The sequence below is a fragment of the Channa argus genome, chromosome 9 (genome assembly GCF_033026475.1).
Source record: "Channa argus isolate prfri chromosome 9, Channa argus male v1.0, whole genome shotgun sequence".
Lineage (NCBI taxonomy): Eukaryota > Metazoa > Chordata > Actinopteri > Anabantiformes > Channidae > Channa > Channa argus.
In genome coordinates this window covers 16,318,169-16,338,490 of record NC_090205.1, presented here as the reverse complement: position 1 = coordinate 16,338,490, position 20,322 = coordinate 16,318,169, and the positions used below count along the sequence as shown (strand labels likewise).

Sequence of the window (20,322 nt, the reverse complement as noted above, 5' to 3'; positions counted from 1 at the left end):
GCAAACTTACAAGTTGGGTAAAAAGCAAGCAGAAAATCTTTCAAGAAGACATTAAAGCAAAGTGCCACAAGAAGAAATGTTTCTATAAGGCACAAGTTGTTGTTTTTTGTGTTGGTTTGTTTAAATATAGTGGAAATAGGGATCATCAGGCATAATTTATTGGCAGAGCACAGTGGGCAGGAGGGATTGTAGACCTAAATGTGAGGGTTTAGACAAGAGTTTAACACTGTGTAGGAGAGAGTAAGAGCTTCAAACTTGATGCAGGTGGTTACTGGAGGCCATTGCAGAGATCTGAACGTGCTGCTACAGTTTGGATCATCTGGAGGGTTTAAGTGTTGTACATGTTTGGAGCCCTTTCAGCAGGGCATTGCAGTGGTCAAGACGAGATATGCCCTGTCCCTGCATGAGGAGTTGGTTCCCCTATTAATAAAGGTAGGGTCTGATTATTCTGATGTCGTAGAGGGCAAGTCTGCATGCCTCGGAAATGGAGAAGATGTGTTCAGTAAAGCTGAAGCTGGTTCTCAACGAAAAAAGTTGTATGGAAGGTCTGGCTGAAAATTGTAGAACTTCTGTTCTGGATAGATTGAGTTAAAGATGCCTCTTTATCATCCAAGCAGAGATGGCAGAGAGACAGGCAGAAATGCTTGATAAGACAGTGGAGTCATCTGGTGGTAAGGACAGGAAGATCTGTGTGTAATTGGCATAGCAAAAATGGAAAAGAGCTCAGGAATGTGGTACCTATAGCTGTAGAAAGAAGACCGTTCTGGGTCTTGTTTTCTTTTCCTTTTTTCTGCTCAGGCCTACACACTAGTAGTAGAGCTGTGGGACTTTGAAAGTTGCCCCTGCCAAGATGGGTATTGGTAAGACCTAAGCCAGGCCATGTCAGGGAGTGGAGGATCTGGTGCTTCATAGTGAAAAAGTAATGCTATAGAATGACCACTGCTGAACCCAGGTGGTTGACATCTAACTACACTTTAAACACTCAACTTCGCATCTCAGTGAATTTTAGCAAAGGTTGGTTGGGAATACTGTGCTGCATTAAGAAGGGAATCTCTTTTGAAGCTTGTAAAACAGGTAGTATTTTATGTACAAAGTCATAAAATAACTTGCAACTATCTCTGCAAGTTATTCTTTTTTAATTTTTCTTGTCAAGTTCAGATGAAGATTTCTCCCTCTGTGCTTTCACATTTCTTTGGACCAACAGGAGACTGACAGCTTGTCCACAAACCAAGGGCAGCCTCACTAGAAAAAGGAATATCCACGCCTTTATAATGATAGAGCAGCTCTGATAGCTTCTTTATTATGGAAAATTATTTTAAACAGTATAAAACGGCAGAGGCTCATTTTTCCCATGTTTCTGCCACTATCACTCCAGCTATTGATAAGATGTCTAAATTTATTGCAGAATAATTCTGCAGGAAAAGAGATAAAAGGTTGCTGAATAAAATATGAGGCGAAGGCTGTAAATTGTAGCAATGCATATCATTTCATTCAAATGTAGGACGCAATTACCATCTGCTACACTCATCAGTCCCCTCCTTTATGACTTAATTATATGTTTAATGCTATCAGATCAAGGAAAGGGCAAAACAGATGAATGAGAAAGAAAGAGAAAAGATTCTGTAACAAGACAAAAGGCAGATGAAAAGTAACATAAAAGGGTGGAATTTATTTCATTCACCAGGAAATAGAAAAAGTTAATTTAGATACAATGTTCCCTCATCTCCTGTGCCTTTGTAAGATAATAAACACAGTGTGTTGCCAATAGGTCTCATACTAGTCAAACAAAAGAAGTCAAGTTCCTCCAACTAAAACTCTTCATGCATTCATTTTCAGAATATGGCAAGCTGCTGAACAGGTATGTTACATGATCATAGTAATAATTTCAATATTTATAGATCATCTACATAAATCGTTTAGCAATGATGAGTCATAGAAGGACATAGCCTGTATCACACAACATGTAGTTTGTTTCCATCTGTTCTTCAGTTCATTAAGGACTGATCTCTTTTATATGTCATTTTGGGTTATTTAAGGACATATGCAGGCTTCTATTTACTCTTTTCTATCGTATTTTATCAATATATAAGTCATTATTTAGCTGAATGTTCCCACAGTGGACCTAAACAAATTCTGTTGTTTTCCATTGCCAGGATAAAATGAAACTTCACAATGCTGAAACTTTTTGTTTGGATGCAAATCATCAGCAGCATTCACAAAGAAAACTGGGGTTGTCCAAATGGCTGTGGGCTAAAAAGCTAGCCAGTGGGCATCCCAGGTGCCAGCGGGCACTGTCCTAACTGTGTACCTTTGGCCAGAACTCATTATAGGGTGACATTTAGGACTGCTGCTGCCCATGCCAAGTCAGCCCTCTGGATTGAGACAAATTATGTAGTTATTTTTTATGTCAGACATTAAGAAATGTCCAGTGGGAGCCAAATCAGTATCACCTTCATGTCACCTGGTGAAAAAAATGATAAAGGCTTTTTCTGAACTTCTGAAAGAGGGGCTTTTTCAGTTTATTGTGGGAAATACTCTGGTGTTACAAAATAATACTGAGTGATATTATGACCTACACTTCAGCAACTACACATGAAGTATTGGATGCTTAGAAGATTTTTTTTTAATAAATGCAAAATACTTAGTTACTATTTTTCAATGTTTAACACACAAACAAATTAAACATTTCTTCAGGGTATCCTGGCATTCCAGAGATTGTCAAAAGAACACTTTTCTACCTGTATGCTGCAGAGGATGTGATGCTTTCCCTTGTTCTGTGGCAGTTATTTCTTCCGAGCCTGGGAAAAAACAAATGAACAGAAATGGTGAGAAAAAAACTGTTTAAAATTAGCTATAAACCCAATACTAAATGATGACATGAGTTTAAAATACCAAAGAAATACCCCAAAAGATATATACAAATTGAAAAGGAAATAAACAGCATGAGTCCTTGTAGCAATCAAGGATGACTGTCAACCCAGCCAACAATGTGCAGCATGAACAGAACTAAAGCTCCATCTTGTGGACAAAAGCAATTGCAAATAAAGAGCATGTAGTTTCCTGGATTTGACAACAAAATGCTTGCAAAAAAAAACTCAAAAATCAATAATTATGTGTAACTTTATATGTCTAAAGACAAAAACAAGACATAAATTTGATCTACTGATCAATTTGAACTAAATTAATATAATTTTTTACGGTGCCCAGCAGGACAAACATTTGTGTTTCAAAAAGCCCATGCATACATCAAACGGGGAATGTAAGTAGTTAACACCGACTAAACAGGGATGAAACTGGCATTAAGAGATAAATCCGCACAGCTTGCAGGTATCTCACCAAGTTGTTTGTCTGCTTTGTAATATTGGGCAAATTACACATAATTGCTCATTTGATGTACCCAGAGTTAAGCATTCATTTGACGCAAATACTGTAGATATTTTCCACACAAACCCAAAGATGTAACAGAGAGAAATAGTAGGATGTAATTGATTATAAGTTAATCGTGCAAAGGTCTCCTTGATAGGAACCATCTGTCAAAACAAGCTGTACATTCACTAATGCTAATCATAATTAATTAAATGGCTAACAAATTACATACATCATAGTTAGTACAGAGGGGAAAGTACCGCAGGAACTGTTATGAAATAAATTAGCTTTAACAATGAAAGAAAATTACATCACATAACTAAATATTATACTCATTTCCGCAAGCCATATTTCTTAATGAATTCTCTAATTAATTTAATTCACACAATGTGCATAATTTGGAGCTGAAAATGTCAGTGGGTCAGACTTAACTTACTGTTGCTGGCTGTCTATTTCAACGAGAGTCTACATTAGTACAATGCGACCTCTATGAAAATTACATAAACCAACTGCTGTAATTTTAATTCCAGGCCCAAATGATCATGTTTTTAAGATATCATACAAGTTCCAGTGTCAACGAAAGATTTCCAATCGCCTTAATGTTGTCTATTCCTCCCTCCTTTTGTCATAACTTTACACATTGTGACAAAAGGGGTTTTATTTGTTATTGCTTGCTGGGTTAAGCGCTGAACTTTCACCGCCAAGGCTACTTGAGCTGAACGTGTAATAAGAATTTAATGTAGGAGGCTATTTTAGAAACCTAATAGTTTTTCTTAAAATCATTTTTCACAGCATTACACTGAGGTTAACAGGCATAATTAAACATTATGTTACATTACATTACAGGCATTTGTGACTTTGAAATGAAAGGTGTGGAGGCCCAAAGGGACAGGGAATTACATAAATACATAATTAAACACATATAATCCCAAATAAGAATAAATTAATGAGCCTTTTAAGCTGTCATTCATTTATTTTCAAATATATTTCTATTTTTTTCTGAGATGTATTTATTTTTTACATTTGTTTTGCACATTTATAAAAAAGGAAGCACTGGATTTTCAAAGTAAAAGCACCTACTCACAAAGTAAATGACACATTCATTTATGTGACTGCACTTTTGCAAAATGTGTGTGTGATATTTGAGAACTGGTGCGTCTAGCTGTATGCAAGATTTTAAAGGGCGCATCTGCCTAACAGCACAGCTAACTCTTAGCTAGGTACAGCAACTTGCTGGTGCTTTTGTTTGGCAAAGTAGGCAACCTTTGCAACTGAAACTCTAACATTACGTGCTGTGTGTTGACAGAAGAATTGTATCTTATAATGTATGGCTGTTTGTAACTTCTACAAAGAAGTGAAAAGCAACTACATTTACATGTATTGTACTTAAATAGAGTTTTGTTTAATAAGGAAAGTATTACTGGGCCTGCTAATGCTGTTAAGAAAAACATTTAGACTGTTACAGTTCATTAATTACAACAAGACTATGAATACACATTTTGCTAATAGTGAACTCACACAAATAACCGACCAGTGCTGACTGTGTGAGTTAGTGCTCTTACTTTGAAAATCACAGGTTTTCTTATCATAAATAACATATGTGGAAATTGATAAATGTATTAATAAACAAATGTCGTAATTATTAAATTCTAATATACATCTGAATATAAGTAAATGTGGAAATAAATTATTGTGAAAATAAGTATTTGTGGATGTGGAAATAAGTGAATGTAAAAATCAATAAAATTAATTTTTCTCTATATTGGTGTATTTATTGCTATGGTTATTTAATATAGCAGTTTAATATATCATTGTAATAATTGTAGCTAAAAACTGTTTTTATGATTTCTTATTATGGAGTGTTTTTTAGTTGCTACTGTCCCAATAAAGAATAAAATTCTCCTCAGAGAACCTGTGAATGCTTATTAAATCAAATACAAATTTTCAACAATGCTGTGTACTAATAGTGCAGCTAACAACAATTTTTTTGGTCAATAAAAAGTCACAAAATATAACAACAAATGCACCTTACAGTTTCCCCAAAACCAATATAACATCTTTAATCTAAACTTTCTCCGATTCTAAGAATCAAAATGAAAAATGTTAAATTGATAATTTATAAAACAGACAAGTGCAAAACCACTTCTCATTTCAGAACTTAATATGAAAGAATGTGCGGTATTTTTGCTTGTGATATTTTTTGCTAACAAATCAATTAAGAGAACTGTCAATGACTTTTATTTGATTTATTGGTGATTTTAGCTCAACAAAAGCATTACAGACACCTATGGGTTTAAGGTTTCATTCTCGATAACGTCACTGTGAGTGAAATTTTATACATTGCTTTCACCGCTCTGTTATGAAAGTGTAACCTGGTGCCTGTTCGGTTTAGAGCAAGTACAATCAAATTTACCAAATGACTATATCATTGAGTGTGAACTCAGAATGGATGAATACATGAATAAATTGCCCATTAGATAACATATAAGCTAACACATGCATTGCAGAGCTAGGGGGCTATCCTGAGGCCAATCATTTAGCTAACACACTAATGAAAGTGTGTGTAGTGTGGCTAAGGGCAGCCACCATGGGAGGTACTACTCCCCTCCCTCCTCATGTTGGGGACCGTTAATGGGCTGGATGGAGCCAATGGTACTCCCAGGAGAGGCCTGCTGATGAAGAAGAAAACCTGTCATTGCCTTCACTAATCACTGCCTAATGGCTGCACTAACACAGGTTTTACAAATGCGAATGTAAATGTGTCTGTACAGCTGTGTGTAAAATACTAAAGTTTAAAAGCGTGCTAATCTCACTAAAATGTTTATTGGGAATCACATGCTTTGCTGTTCTTAGAAATGTGTGTGTTTTCTTACCAAAGCTGTTTAAGTGCATAAATATTCACCAATGTGAATGTGTTAGACTCACCATCAACTGCCCAATAAAACAAAGGTTTGCTTGTTTAGTTTTATGTCACTAAATACAAACTCACCTGTAAGGTGCTATCAAACCGTTTGAACAAAAGTAAGAAGTGACAGGTTATTCAAATCAAAATCCCACCCACTTCGAATTGTTCTTATGTGATGATCTGCTATTTATGATATGTCATTTGGAACTAAATGTTTTTGCTTTGGGGGCTGTTGGTGGAACAAGGCACATGATGACTTCACTGTAGACTGGGAAATTGTGATGACATCTAGGACTATGCTTTTCATAATTAATCAAAAACAAAAATCTCTGTGTGTTTCCAAATTTATCTAAGCAAATGTGTCAGAGACTATGTAAGTGGTCAGACCTGATAAAAAAAAAAAACTCACCTGTTGATTGAATGACGACAGCGCACACATACGCGGACATACACCCAGATTCATCGCAGGGTAAATCCAGTTTTTCCACATTTTTGCGCGTATGGGTTGGTCGCGCCGGTGCTCGTAATGCCTGTGTAACTTTTCTTTGCTGAAAATACAACAAACTACAATCTAAACATTTTAGGGCCAACCTTTATTCATCTTGCAAATTAATTTGCAATTTGACGCTAAAACGACGAAACAGTGACGACGAAACTGTGACGATTGAAAACGCCTAAGTTAAAACCTTGCTTCCGGTTAAGACCTACACAGTAAAGTTTTCATTAAAGAGAGTTATGAATTTACTCCTGGGAAATAACATCACAGTTCCATTTTATTGCTCTGTATAGAGCAACATCGCAAGTTACTCCTCAGTTGCAACACACTTTGAACAAAAGCATCAACGAAAGCACAAATGTAAATCTCATGATCTTCATCACCTGCTAGAGCTCGCTACAGTGTCTGAACTGCAGATGTGGAAATGTGTTTTTATATTTTGCAATTACGATCCACAATTCACTGAATTCTTTTTTAAGCAGATCCAGAATGTTGAACCATAATGTCAAAAAACAGGCCTACCACAAAACCTTGATTCATAGCGTTAGAAACCTTGGATGATAAAATGACTCCTTAAGTTTAGGTTTGTGTTAAGATTTTGTGGTATGTATTTTTTTCTGCAGAGTGGTCCTCGTCAGCTGGTGTCATTTTTAAATAGCTGCAACAACGTACTATTTATAAAATGAAATGGGTCATTCCATCTAAAACACCACAGCTGCCCTTTAGATGCTTTATTGTGAAGGTAGGACGCCGAACTTCCTGTACTCTTCCGGGAATATCCGGGTAGCTTGGTGGCAGCTACGTGTAGGTCGAAACTTTGGTGTCAGTCCGTCCAATCAGAGTTTGCCGACAAAGTGGAAGTCTATTGCTACGTCTTCATACAAAACTCAGTGTCACCGATTCAGCGAAGAAACTAACAACTTTAGCAGAGTTTCTCCTCGTGAAGGACGCAGCAAGCATGTCTCCAGGCGGCTGGACTTGATTGGAGCGATCTGGTATGGAAAGATAACCTAACAACGCGGCTTTGCGTTGGGCCACGCTTTGTTACTGACCCACAACACTGACTGCCGCTGCTGACGGGTGTATCGTTTCTAGCATGCCACGCAGGCAGCTAACTTCTCCAAAGACAAGAAAACTTTGACTACAAATCAGAAGTGTCCCACTCACTTTATTATGGCACTTTGACATTTTCTTTATTTTACGCTGCCTTCCACTTTTACAAGCCTGAAGATGATGAAGGTTAGGAGATACTTAAGGGGCAGTGGGAGGGTACTCGCGTTTGTGTTCATTGCGTCCGTCATTTGGCTGCTGTTTGACATGGCTGCACTTCGCATCTCAATAAACGATGTGAACAGCCAGCTGCTGAAGGAGAGAGTGCTAAGAGAAAGAGAAGCTGATAGGCAGCGGTCCAGGGTGACGCAGCTAATGAAGAGAGGGTTTAAAAACCCAGTGCAGAAAGTGGACTTGGCTCTTATACATGCGGGCAAAGAACCATTTGATTCAGACATGCAACTATCGCAAGTGTACCGCAAGGGAGGAAAGAAATGGGACCAAATGATGGGTGACAAAAAAGTGAACTCTTTCGAGCAACAAGGGGGGAATGTTCCCCAGGCTGACCGCTCTAAATCTGCACTTTCTAACTACCAGGAAAGAGCTGCCCTGCAAAATGTTACATCAAAGCACGCTGTTCCTGCTAGGAAAAAAGCAGTACACTTGGATCTAAATGGGGCAAAATTAGAGAGTAGTAGAGTAGTGGATAACTCTAATAAAGACACATCTTCTGTAGTAGTGCCTAATATAACTCCTCGGTCACCAGGTGCGCCAACAACCTCAGAGAAAAGGCCTGGTAAAGATGCAGTTAAAAAAGATGTGGACCAGCTACATTCAGAGAAAAATAAAAAGGTCAACGATGAACCAGAGATCAAGACCGGATCAAAACTGAGCCAGATTGCTGCCAAGGAGGGACACGGTGTTAAAACAACGTCTCGAACTCCAAACAAGGATGTTAAGGAAAAAAAAAAGAACCCTGAGAAGGCTAATGAGAAGAGTGATACAAATGTAGCAAAACCACCAGGACCTACGACCAAGCTCCCACCAGGAGAGAAGTCAAAAGATAACTCTGCTGCTGTCAGAAAACCTGGTCTGCACAAAGTGCTTGCTCTGGATGTGACTCTCACTCCCAGAGATCCCAACGCAGTGGGCCAATTTGGTCAAGCAGCAGTTGTTGCCAGTAACGAAAATGAAGAGGTAATGAAGAGATGGGATGAAGGGCATTTTAACGTTTTTTTGAGTGAGCAGATCCCAGTGGACCGTGCCATCCCGGACACTAGGCCTGAAACGTGAGGGTTTTTCTACACATTTGACTTCGGACACCTCTTTAAATGCAAAGCTGAGTTGTCCTCTTTGTTGTGTTTTTCAGGTGTGCACAGAATCTGGTCCATGATGACCTGCCTTCCACCAGCGTGATTTTCTGCTTCGTAGACGAAGTGTGGTCCACACTGCTTCGCTCTGTGCACAGTGTGCTCAACAGATCCCCACCACACCTCCTCAAAGAGATTATTCTGGTGGATGATTTCAGCACCAAAGGTACTAGAGTCCTGAATACTTTACAGCTACAGCAGAACTGAGAATTATACTGAAATGAGAAACTGCCAACACAAAAAAATGCATTAGACTTGATTCATTTGGCTGGCCTTCAGTGCCCACTGTGCTACAAATCTTAAACATATTACATATATAAACATATAGATATATAGTATTATAAATTAAATTGTGCTCAACTTCAATACAGTTACAATTACAAATTGTTTATAGCTTAAAATTGAAAGGCAATTGTGAGTGAATGTTTGGTAATCGATTAAGTAAATATTCCTATTCTCTACTATAAACGTGTCTATTACATTGTCATAAGCACTATATTGCGAGATGCAGGTGGCTTGTTTTGTTCAGCCAGCACTAACAAATGCAAAGAGATTAACTCTACAACAGCATAAAAGAAGGAGAAGCTGTATTGGAATCTATTGTGCACATTTATTTTTGGCCCTGTCAATGAACAAGTTGATAAATCTATCAGTTACGTCAACATTACATAACTCGCACAGTATTGAGCTATCCATTATTTAATACCTGGTAGTTTCTAATTATTATGTTGATAGTGGGCTAATGATTATTCACATTTTTAATTGGCCTTTCTCTGCTGTCAGTTTTCTCAAAGTACACTGAATACCATTTAACCACTAATTTTAATATTTACTTGCTCTCTGACAGACTATCTGAAGAAGCCACTGGATGAGTACATGTCCCAGTTTGCCAAAGTGCGAATCATTCGTCTGAAAGAGCGACAGGGTCTGATCAGAGCCAGAATAGCCGGAGCTGCGGTTGCCAAAGGTAAGCACTGATTAACACAGTTCGCATTTTGGTTCATACATACAAACCTACATACAGTATGTTAAGAGATGAATTCAGGGATGTCCCCTGTCAAAAAAAAAAAAAACAAACAAACATGAAAGCAGAATTCAAATAAATGTCCCATATAACATAGTCCGAATAAATTTTACACTATGCATCACTCTCCTCAAGGACATCATTTAAAGGCTGTTGTATTTAGATAGCATCTCATTGTGAGTGATTTACTCCTATGATCCCTTCCATTTTGTGTGCAGTTGAGTTTATTTATCGTGAGCTATAAATTATGTCCCCTGTCCTTTAATTTGAGATGTGCTTGTGTTTGCTTCACAAACTTAGAAATGTATTGTATCACACTAATTAAAGTGACTCTGACAGTTTAAACAGACATACAGTTATAGACCATGTTTTTTCTTTACATATAGTAGTTGTGCTGTTAAATGCAGATGTGGCTGTTTAACTGCAGTGGAATGTTTGCTTCCCCTAATGTAGGTGAGGTTCTTACCTTCCTTGACTCCCATGTTGAATGTAACGTCGGCTGGTTGGAACCTCTCTTAGAGAGGATCTATTTGGATCGTAAGAAGGTGCCCTGTCCAGTTATTGAAGTCATCAATGATAAAGACATGAGGTGACTGAGCACAGCCATATTTGAGTTACAGATGAGTCATACATGGGGTGTGATCACATACGTGTCATAAAATGTCTTTGTGATGTTGGAGCTTTTGTCCTGACTCTCTTTCAACAGTTACATGCTTGTTGACAACTTCCAGAGAGGTATTTTCAAATGGCCTTTAGTGTTTGGCTGGAATGCGCTACCCAAGGAGTATATTAGGAAAAACAACATGACCATCTCAGATCCCATCAGGTGTATAGAGTTTTTCCTTTATGTCCGATTGCTCATGGTGTTGTTTATAATTTATTACTATTTCTACTTATTGGCTAACAACATTTCTTTCTTTCTTTCTTTCTTTCTTTCTTTCTTTCTTTCTTTCTTTCTTTCTTTCTTTCTTTCTTTCTTTCTTTCTTTCTTTCTTTCTTTCTTTCTTTCTTTCTTTCTTTCTTTCTTTCTTTCTTTCTTTCTTTCTTTCTTTCTTTCTTTCTTTCTTTCTTTCTTTCTTTCTTTCTTTCTTTACCAGATGTCCAGTTATGGCTGGAGGCCTTTTCTCCATAGACAAAAAGTACTTCTACGAACTTGGTACCTATGATCCAGGCCTGGATGTATGGGGAGGGGAGAATATGGAGATTTCATTCAAGGTATATCATTTGATTCATTCAAACATGAAAGAATGTTTGTGAACCCCATGTGGCTTCACTCTTGTGACTGTTTATGCTGCATATACCATTCGAACAGATCTGGATGTGTGGAGGGGAAATCGAGATTATTCCCTGCTCTCGAGTGGGACACATCTTCAGAGGACAGAATCCTTACAAATTCCCTAAAGACAGGCAGAAGACAGTGGAGCGTAACCTGGCGAGAGTGGCTGAGGTCTGGCTGGACGAGTACAAGGACCTTTTCTATGGCCACGGCTACCACCACCTCCAGAATAGAAACGTCATTGACATCGGAAACCTCACCGAGCAGATCGAGCTGAGGAAAAAGCTTAAATGCAAGAGTTTCAAGTGGTACCTGGAGAACGTGTATCCGGATATGGTTGCTCCACTAGTCAAAGCTGAAGGCCTGGTATATAACTGCTCTGCAACAAATAGTTTTTGCTGCTCTAATTGTTGGTGTTGTTGTCGTTACAACTCAAAATGCTCTATTTTCGCTTTGTATGCATTTCGCTAAATGACCAGTTAAATTGGAGGCTTGTCAGGGTTTCACCATGAAACTATTGTTATCTTTGCTTTACCAAAACCAATCCAAACAAACGCTGTTATTGTCCTTATTTGGAACAAAGAATAGCTGCCTGTTAAAGCCTCTGACAACATCCTGTCATGACTTATTGAAGAAGCAAGTATTGTAACCAGTCAACAAATGTTTGTTGTTGTTTCTTGTGATGTTTGTTTCAACATCAAATTTTCCCCTGTAGGTCTTTAATCGCGGCTTACGAAAATGCCTCGCTGTGCAGGAAGGCTTCCTTTCTTTTGAGATATGTGATCTTAGCAAACAGGTAGGTGTGTCTTTATTTTATGTACCATAAAATGAAAGCAATTACATAATATTTATTTATACAATTAAGTAAAGAGCTATTATTAACCTACCCATTAGCAAACAGATCTTTATCAGTGTTTCTAAGGAAATTGTGCACATATGCTATAATGCAACTTTTCCCCCATGACTGTGATAATTATGGAGGCCATGATATAAAAATATCCAGGACCAATGCAAGTCCAAAACAGGACCCAAGCCATAATAAACAAGGGTGGAGTCTAAGATGAGACAAGGCCTTTCTAAATGTGGTCTTCTTGGAGCTGCCCCACTGGGCTGTCCTTCAAAATCTTCCCATTTTTATAGAGCATAATTATATCCTTGCCACTTCTCTCTCTCTCTCACTCTCTGAAATACAGAGTCAGCACTTTAATTACACCTGGATGAGGCACATTCGCCAGAAGAACCTCTGTGTCGCCCTCCAAGGCACCGACAACAGCTTTGCTTTACAATTATGTGATAACATAAAGCCTGAGCAACGCTGGATCCACAAATCAGCCAACTCTGCTTTGGTAGGTTGGCTTTGGGTGTGCCATTTGCTTTGTTTGCTGTCTTTGCCTCAACTTTCACAACTTTGTAAGTTTAGAAATTAGAAACCTAATCAGCCTGCTCTAAATCCAATAGAAGCAAAGGGATGCTGTGGATGAAAATTTAAATTGTAGTGTACTTGAATCGTAGAGCGTTTAGGTGATAAATGTTTGTTTTATGTTTTTTTTAATTATGTTTGCTGTTTTTTCTTTGTGAAGGCGGAGCACCTTATAACAGAGCTTGTCTCCCACCACATGTGCCTGGAGGCAGCGCCTCGCGGTGACAGCCTTCACCTGAACCCTTGTGAACCCAGCAAAGCCTTCCAAAAGTGGCAGTTCACACACTACTATGCTCAGTGATGAGCCTAAAAATTAATTTCACATGTAAAACCTAAACTACAAGCGACCTAGCTCCACGATGTGGTTAGTGGTGGGGTCGAGTCTCAGAACTGTCCAGACAAAGTGAGAAACAATGTATTGGCAGTAATATGTTGCGTATAAAGCAGATGGTGTGGGGATGTGCAATGTTTCTAATATTTTTTTTTGTTGTATTAGCATGGACTGATCTTGAGTTTAAACACTTAAGCCACAGGAAGGGGAGCATCCTCTCCTTGGTTTTGAATGTTTTTCAACCGTGGTTTTTGTACACTAACACTTGGAGGAAAAACAAAAGTGCCTGATGATGGATGAGGCCCATGAAAGAACACTCCATGTGATAAGCTCTTTAGCACAACATATCATTTTATTGCCAAAGATGAAAGGATCAGAAGTGCCTCATAAAGTTTAAGATTTTTTTTAAGTGGGTTTTTCTTGTGTTTGTCCTGCTGGGATGATTGAGGAATTAAAATGCATGTAAGAATTGTGTCAGTTACATAACGTTTTTGGGTGCAACATCTACTTCTCTAGATGTTTTGTACTTTGTTAAGGCACTTGGGTAAAATGGCTGCTTTTGTTTTTTTAAATGCTGTGTTATTCAGGTGTAGGTTTTGTTGTGAAAACTCTGTATAAATGTCTTTTTGTCACTAGAGGGAAGTGTTGGATCAAAACATTTAATAAACCTGTGCTGTGATTTGATGGCTTTGTGGTTTGATGCGTTTTCTTTAGAAGGTAACACTAAAATCATGATGGCAAAGGTTACTTGGTCTCTGTATTTTTCACTTTATTTCTTTTTTATCCACTAGTCGTTAGGACATGTAAGAGTGAAGAGTTAGTCTTCAGGTTTAGATCCTGAAACTCTTAAGATAAATAGTGATGTTAACACAGCTAGTAGGATTATGAAGACCTGAGCTTCTGACTTCTTCAGTCTGTTGTTCTATTACCTGCCTTACATGACAACATGTTTTCATGCTAAAAGCTACAAATAGAAAACATTACCTTAGAAATTAGATTATTGTCAGGAATTTTCCCATCAGATGCTACATAATCTATACACTGTAAGTAGGAAAGTAGAAGGTTAGTGTGACCTGGAGATTTCCAATACTACAAATTTAAAAGTAAGATTTAGAACAAATAAGTAAACCGTAATTGCAATTAATGCAATTAGTTTTCTTTCATGTGAATTTTCTGTTACAGATCACGACCAGCAGTTTTTAATTTCCTCAAGAGGACGTGGAAAACATCTTACTAGTTTATTATCATGTCCTCAAACTCCTCTATCTTCTTGCGGGTGTTGCCTCTGCGGATCTTGCGGTAGGAAACCGTGCTGTATTTGGAGGAGGTGAGGTGGTCGAAGAAGTTGTGTTGCTGGGGGCTGTGAGTAAAAGTCTTGGGCACAGGGAGGGTGGAGTAGTCTGGACAGGGGTTGTGATGACACTCCACAGAAGCCTGAAAGTTGTGGTCATGCTTAGGGTCCTGATCTACTTTCAGCTCCCTGTCACCTGATACCTGGATTTCAGCACAAGACATCTGTTCTGGAACATTTTCTTCCCCATTTAGCCTCATACCTGTCATCTTATTAGACATAACACAGGGTTCCAAGTTTGGCCTCTTCTCATGCACCACTTCTTTCTCCTTAATTTGTACATTTGCTGCAAATGAAAAGAAGAGAGTCATCTGCTTTGCATTCTGTAAACCAACACTCCTAATCTTTATCACTTTATAATAATGCTGAACTCCTCTTACCTCCTTCTGATGAAATTCTTTTCTGGGGCTGCACTAGCATGACTGTATCCATGCACTTTGGTTGCAAAGATTGAGCAGAATCTGTCTGAAGCTTAATTTCAGTTTTTGGTGTCTGGAGCTCTTGTTCAGCCTGAATGGTCCAAGATGTCACCTCCTCTGTATTTTCTTTGGGAACTATGGCTCCTGGGTTGCAATACCTTTGTGAACTTGGGTCTTCAGCTGCCTCAGCACCAAAATCCCGATATGTGTTTGATTTAATGTCCTGGTGAGTTTGGTCCTCGTCACTGTAGAAGACAGAATCATCTCCTTCCTCCATCAACCAAACATCTGTGTCCTCAGGCCGATCCAAGTTCTGCAGGGCTCCAAGAGTGATCTCCAGTACCTGGGATGACAGTGCATTTTTTTCTTCTACTGTCAAGCTCAGGTCCTTTGCAGAAATTGATCTTGTTTCCATCTCTTTGGGTCTCTCATTTCCCTTTGTAGCTTCAAACAGCAGTGATGGAGACTATTTGTTGACTCAAAAGTTAAGCAACCTCAGACTTAGCATTTTCACATTGCTGGCTCCACAGTGGTGTTATCAAGTCAGCAGTGCAGGGGTAAGCTCTCCAATGCCAGTACCATGTAATTCTGTGTGTCTGGTGGGTCACTGAAGAACAGGGGTTTTGTTGTAGACTCAACAAAGGTTCTTTGTGATTCTGGCATCTGCATATAAAGCGATTGTACTCATCCCCTGTATGCTGGGTGACCATGTTCAGTTTGTAACATTTTAAATCTGGATTAACATTCTCTTATAGGTTTTCTTCACAGTATTTTCCTTTCTTGCTCAGCACTGTTACATCCTGAATTTAAAATGCATGGACCCAGGTATTTTACTTTGATACAAATGTTTGTAATCGAGTGATTTTTCATTTTCACCCTTAGTTTAACAACCAGCTGATTTATTTGGATTTTTTGACACTTGGAAAATAACTGATTTCATAAAATGATTACTCTAATCTAAGAAAAAATAAGACTAAAATTTGATAACACCCTTATATCTCTAAAATCTCTCTCTCTCTCTATCTCTCAAGCTGCAGCAGCAGGAAAACAAAGAAGTTAAACCTGTTACAGGAAATGTGTAGGGTTTCTTTTCTCAGGTTTGAGCCTTATTTTTGCAAACTCCTATGCTTTCTCTCTACTTAATTAGTGTGTGTTTATGACTAAAATATACTAAAACCTTCATCACCTGGTTAGGTATTTGAAGTACAGCTCTGTAATTCGTGCTTTACAAACTGGTACCTGAAGGAGAAACGTGTGGGTTCATAAGGCTTTTATTGTTTTTAAAAAGAAGCCTTCATACATGCAATTTTCACAACAGGTAAAGCATATGATATTCACATCACACACAATCTCTAAAAAGCTGCATTTGTTACACATAAAATTACACATGAAAAACTAAAAAATTATCTGTACATTTTTACAGGAAACAGTTGCAGTGAACTCTGAAAGTGAGATGTTTGTAGTCTGAGAATACTTTTGGAAATGAAAGGTAAGTAGTAACCGCATCCTGTTTTGAGCTGAACAGCTATCTACATGGTGTAGAGCTCTGGTTTTGGTTTTGAATACAGAAACGTGCTGTATAAATGTTGCTCTGACAGAAAAATGAATGGTGCAAGTGTATTTCAGGTCATAATAGCCCAATATGCTACATGAATACTGCACCTCACACTGCTCTTATTAATGCTAATCACATTCATTATGGCATCTGGAAATTATGCCGTTTTGATTCAAGTTAGTAGGATACGTCGTTACATCTTCTATACATTGCCCTCTGTTTTGCATATGCTAAACAAAACACTCAAACGGACAAACTGTCAGATTTTCATAATGCTTTTGTGCCTCAAGAACCTCTTGGGTAAAATTATACAAATGACAAATGTCAAGTGCCACAATGTCCATCGTCTCTTTGACTCCTTAAATGTGAACACTGTTGTTTAAAGAGTAAATCTACCCTTTAAAGTGTGTAAACACACTGCAACCCGTTCAGAGACACCATGTTAACCCCAAGTTACTGAGTGTTTGTTCCTGTCTCTTCTTCTTCAACTGATCGCTGGAGTCCAGGAAGTAACTTGAGAATGTGTTTGCGAACACTGGCACGCCTGGCTTTCCTGGGCAAGGTACCAAACAAGGAGGAGATCCTCGTTTCCTCCCAGGAAGGAGAGAGGGAGCTGCTGCTGCCGGCCAAACTGGAGCTGCTGGAGCGGCTGAGGGACTGGTGATGATGGCTGGAGCTTGACGAAAACCTGCCAAAGTTGTCCTGCGATGGAAAATCTCTAGAGAAGAAGCAGCTATCGTCTGTGGTGCTGGCTGCACTGCAGGGGCTGGGTGAGCTCAGATCCCCAAACACACTGGCCTGGTCACTATCATCTGTCATCACACTCCTGTAGCTACTGTCACTAGAAAAACGCCGTCCATGGCGGCCTATGGGGGAGACTGAAGAAGTGTCCATCAAGAGGTGGAGGGTACTGTCATTCAAGTTACCTAAAACAATAACAAAGCCCATGTTAAAATTACAGCTGGCCAAAAGTTTTCAACAGGAAGTTCGTCAGCAGCTTGACTATATGTTCATTTGTCAGGGGAACTCCATCCTAACTATCTCAAGTTTATGCTTGAATTAACACAACAAACTGTAGCTTTACAGAGAGGACAATGGCTGTGAGAAAGGAAGTGCTGTGGTCTGACAGCTGAGCAGCGTGTCTCACCTCGCATTAGACGTTTTTCCTGTAATGTAAGTGCTTGAAGCTCCACCAATTTCTCACGAAGTGATTGCTGTGTTTGCCAAAAAAAGGGGTTACACTTTCAGCAAAATATTTTAGCTTATGCATTCAGACTTCATAGAGCACACACACGAACACACACATGTGATTTGCATTGTAAGATTAGTTGTGGAATATTTAAGTACAGGCTGTTTTATTCAATGTGCAGCAATAGGTCAAGCTAGTATTATGTAGTTTGGTATGGCTTTTTTCTTATTATATGTGTGTGTGCGTGTGTGCATGCGTGCATGCATGAGTGTGTGTACTCTTAGCACGTATAGGTCACCTTAGACAGCCACAAAGCTACAGTATGTGAATATCAAACATGAACAGAGTGAAGAGACACACCTTAAGTAGGTTCATCCTCTTCTCGAGTTCAATCTGTTTCACTACATTTCCACATACAGTCTCCATCCTGGAAATAATTGTCTAATTAATTATACACATTCCCCACAAAAAAACAACAACTTTTTGACATTTATTTCCTTATTCTTTGATGTATTTTTCTGTACAAGCATTTTAGGAGGTTATCAGAGCTTTTACTCACTTCAGACTGTTGGTTGATTCTCGTATGAGATCGAGTATGTGCTGATGAGATAATCCTTCAATGCTGGCCCCGTTGATTGTGACAATCACATCTCCTACGATAAATGAGCGTGCAAAACAGGAACAAATCAGTTATAAGAAGAAAATGGTTTTACATTTGTGCATTACTCTGTGTTGATATGTGACTACAAAGGTAGAACCTGTGTCTGACATTTGTCAATCTACGTGTGGTTTTGTATGTAAATTAAAGCCTGTGCAGGGCCTAAAGGCAGTGGAACATGTGGGTGGGTTACCTGTGGTCAGCCCAGCACTCTCAGCAGCACTCTCCTCCTGCACCTTGCTCACAAACGTGCACATTTCCACTGCAGAGCTGTTCTTTAGCTGCAAACCGTAGGTCTGCAACAAAAAAAAACAATTTGTCATAAAGGTTATTAAATCAATATTTCTCCACAAAAACTAAACATAAAGAGAAAATAATTCTACTTTATTTTAAAATCTGATGACTCTTACCTGAATTTCAAAGCCGAATGTTTCATTGTCTTGCTTTTCCAATACAATTGTGATTCTATGCAAAAGAGGAATGGAGAAAAAACTGCATATAAGTACAAAAAAAGACCATAAACTTCAATAAAAAGCTGATATTTTTATTTTTTGCAATGTAGTAAAGGTGAGAGGGAAAAGTGCTGCTGTTTGACAAATTACCTTTGTGGATCGGTGTAATCAACCAGTGAGTTGAAGTGGGTTTGTTTGACCTGAAAAAAAAAAACAGATTTCCTTTTTAAACCATATGCATTTTTACAGCTTTCTGCAATCTGTTCACAAGCGGGGATATTGATTGTGTTAGATATCTCAAAATAATAAAATATTGAAAAGGCTTTTGGTTGGTTGCAGACAGTTGCAGTATACTTCCTACACAGTTTGTCATAAATCAGTTTCTCATCATAGATCATAGGAAAAAATCTCTTTTCTCATTTTACCTTGGGGCAACTTTCAATTATATTTAAATTAAATTGCAGAAGAATTCCTAATGTATATGTTATATACATTTGCGTTATCGTCTCACCTTGCACACTCTGGGCTCAGAGCTTGTGTTCTGGCGGTGTCGATCATTGTTTCCCCTCAATGAACGGCGGTACCACAGAGAACTTTTCTTTTTCTGAGTATTATCCAGGATGTAATTCTCTTGGCTGCCCTGGCGTTGAAGTACATTGAAATTCATGGTGGATTGCATGGTAGAGTAGTCCTCAAAGCACCATCGTGTCTTGCTGCAGCACCTCTTTAGTAATTGTGTGGCCCTCCCCTGCTGTGCAGCCAAAAGAAAAATGTGTCACAACGGAAATCCAGATCATGTGATATCTGTGGTGGACGTGCATCTGCAGCCCCGCATACCGGCTTTCCTGTTCATCTCTTTTAACTTTTTTTTCTTTTCTTTCTTGAGAAGGGCTGGTCGGCCAGTTTGTAAAGAAAAGGAAAGAGAGTGTTTAAGCTTTTTGTATAAATCCCCTTCAAACAGTCCCTTTCCTTTTTGCAATTTTAGCAATTTGTTTTATGTTGTGTCAGAAATCAGCAATGCATGAGAAACTGCAACTACACGTCTCCACCACCACCTGGTTCCAGCCTCACTCACTCACAGATCCTCAGTGGGCTAAGCTTTAGTCTGTGCGTGAGTCCTGTGTTCTGCCAAGGGAGACTTATCTTGTGAGGGCAGACAAAAGGCTGATTTAGCTTGGGGCCAGTGTCACACTCCCCACACAGACATGGGTCACTGGGCCACAGGCATCAGAGATGTGGTCAAACCAAAAAAATAAATCACACACATGCAGGCCAACAGTCAGTGAGACAATGGCCGATGGGTCAAAGAAAACTGAACCACAGTGCACAAACCTTGTCCCACTACCACACCCATACCTTTAAAAGGTACACTGTGATTTGAACAGGAACATAATATCATTCTTCACTTTGTTGCATTACTTTAGTAACCAGAAAATATAGGAAATTCACTTTGGATCTCA

The 20,322-nt window shown here is 38.7% G+C and overlaps 3 protein-coding genes across 4 annotated transcripts; 1 reads left to right on the top strand and 2 right to left on the bottom strand.

Moving 5' to 3' along the window:
- Positions 1-7,478: 7,478 nt before the first annotated feature.
- On the top strand, positions 7,479-13,922 carry LOC137133201 (polypeptide N-acetylgalactosaminyltransferase 5). 2 transcript variants are annotated; one of them, XM_067516557.1, is made up of 10 exons: positions 7,479-7,762; positions 9,187-9,353; positions 10,035-10,154; positions 10,665-10,800; positions 10,918-11,037; positions 11,309-11,426; positions 11,524-11,853; positions 12,203-12,283; positions 12,681-12,833; positions 13,068-13,922. In XM_067516557.1, exons 1-10 carry the CDS (start codon positions 7,494-7,496, stop codon positions 13,206-13,208), a joined length of 1,635 nt encoding a protein of 544 aa, XP_067372658.1. In that variant the 5' UTR covers positions 7,479-7,493; the 3' UTR covers positions 13,209-13,922. The 2 variants fall into 2 exon arrangements, with proteins under 2 accessions (XP_067372658.1, XP_067372656.1); XM_067516555.1 differs by having other exon boundaries at positions 7,619-9,106.
- Positions 13,923-13,990: 68 nt separating this feature from the next.
- On the bottom strand, positions 13,991-15,606 carry LOC137133202 (uncharacterized). The gene is made up of 2 exons (XM_067516558.1): positions 14,970-15,606; positions 13,991-14,875 (listed from the first exon to the last, which is right to left on the bottom strand). The coding sequence occupies exons 1-2, from the start codon at positions 15,421-15,423 to the stop codon at positions 14,472-14,474; spliced, it is 858 nt and encodes a 285-aa protein (XP_067372659.1). The 5' UTR covers positions 15,424-15,606; the 3' UTR covers positions 13,991-14,471.
- A 657-nt stretch (positions 15,607-16,263) lies between these two features.
- On the bottom strand, positions 16,264-19,907 carry cytip (cytohesin 1 interacting protein). The gene is made up of 8 exons (XM_067516720.1): positions 19,374-19,907; positions 19,013-19,062; positions 18,821-18,875; positions 18,604-18,706; positions 18,312-18,405; positions 18,113-18,179; positions 17,711-17,777; positions 16,264-17,489 (listed from the first exon to the last, which is right to left on the bottom strand). Exons 1-8 carry the CDS (start codon positions 19,539-19,541, stop codon positions 17,017-17,019), a joined length of 1,077 nt encoding a protein of 358 aa, XP_067372821.1. The 5' UTR covers positions 19,542-19,907; the 3' UTR covers positions 16,264-17,016.
- Positions 19,908-20,322: the final 415 nt, after the last annotated feature.

What these genes read in the sequence shown, in the direction of transcription:
- LOC137133201 (XM_067516555.1), top strand. Translation starts at nt 7,998, where the DNA reads ATGATGAAGGTTAGGAGATACTTAAGGGGCAGTGGGAGGGTACTCGCG. An exon ending in CCGGACACTAGGCCTGAAAC is followed by an intron (nt 9,107 to 9,186) that starts GTGAGGGTTTTT and finishes TGTGTTTTTCAG; the next exon opens with GTGTGCACAGAATCTGGTCC. An exon ending in AATCAGCCAACTCTGCTTTG is followed by an intron (nt 12,834 to 13,067) that starts GTAGGTTGGCTT and finishes TTCTTTGTGAAG; the next exon opens with GCGGAGCACCTTATAACAGA.
- LOC137133202 (XM_067516558.1), bottom strand. Translation starts at nt 15,423, where the DNA reads ATGGAAACAAGATCAATTTCTGCAAAGGACCTGAGCTTGACAGTAGAA. An exon ending in AAGAATTTCATCAGAAGGAG is followed by an intron (nt 14,876 to 14,969) that starts GTAAGAGGAGTT and finishes TTTCATTTGCAG; the next exon opens with CAAATGTACAAATTAAGGAG.
- cytip (XM_067516720.1), bottom strand. Translation starts at nt 19,541, where the DNA reads ATGCAATCCACCATGAATTTCAATGTACTTCAACGCCAGGGCAGCCAA. An exon ending in CATTCGGCTTTGAAATTCAG is followed by an intron (nt 18,707 to 18,820) that starts GTAAGAGTCATC and finishes TTTTTGTTGCAG; the next exon opens with ACCTACGGTTTGCAGCTAAA. An exon ending in GAATCAACCAACAGTCTGAA is followed by an intron (nt 18,180 to 18,311) that starts GTGAGTAAAAGC and finishes AATTATTTCCAG; the next exon opens with GATGGAGACTGTATGTGGAA.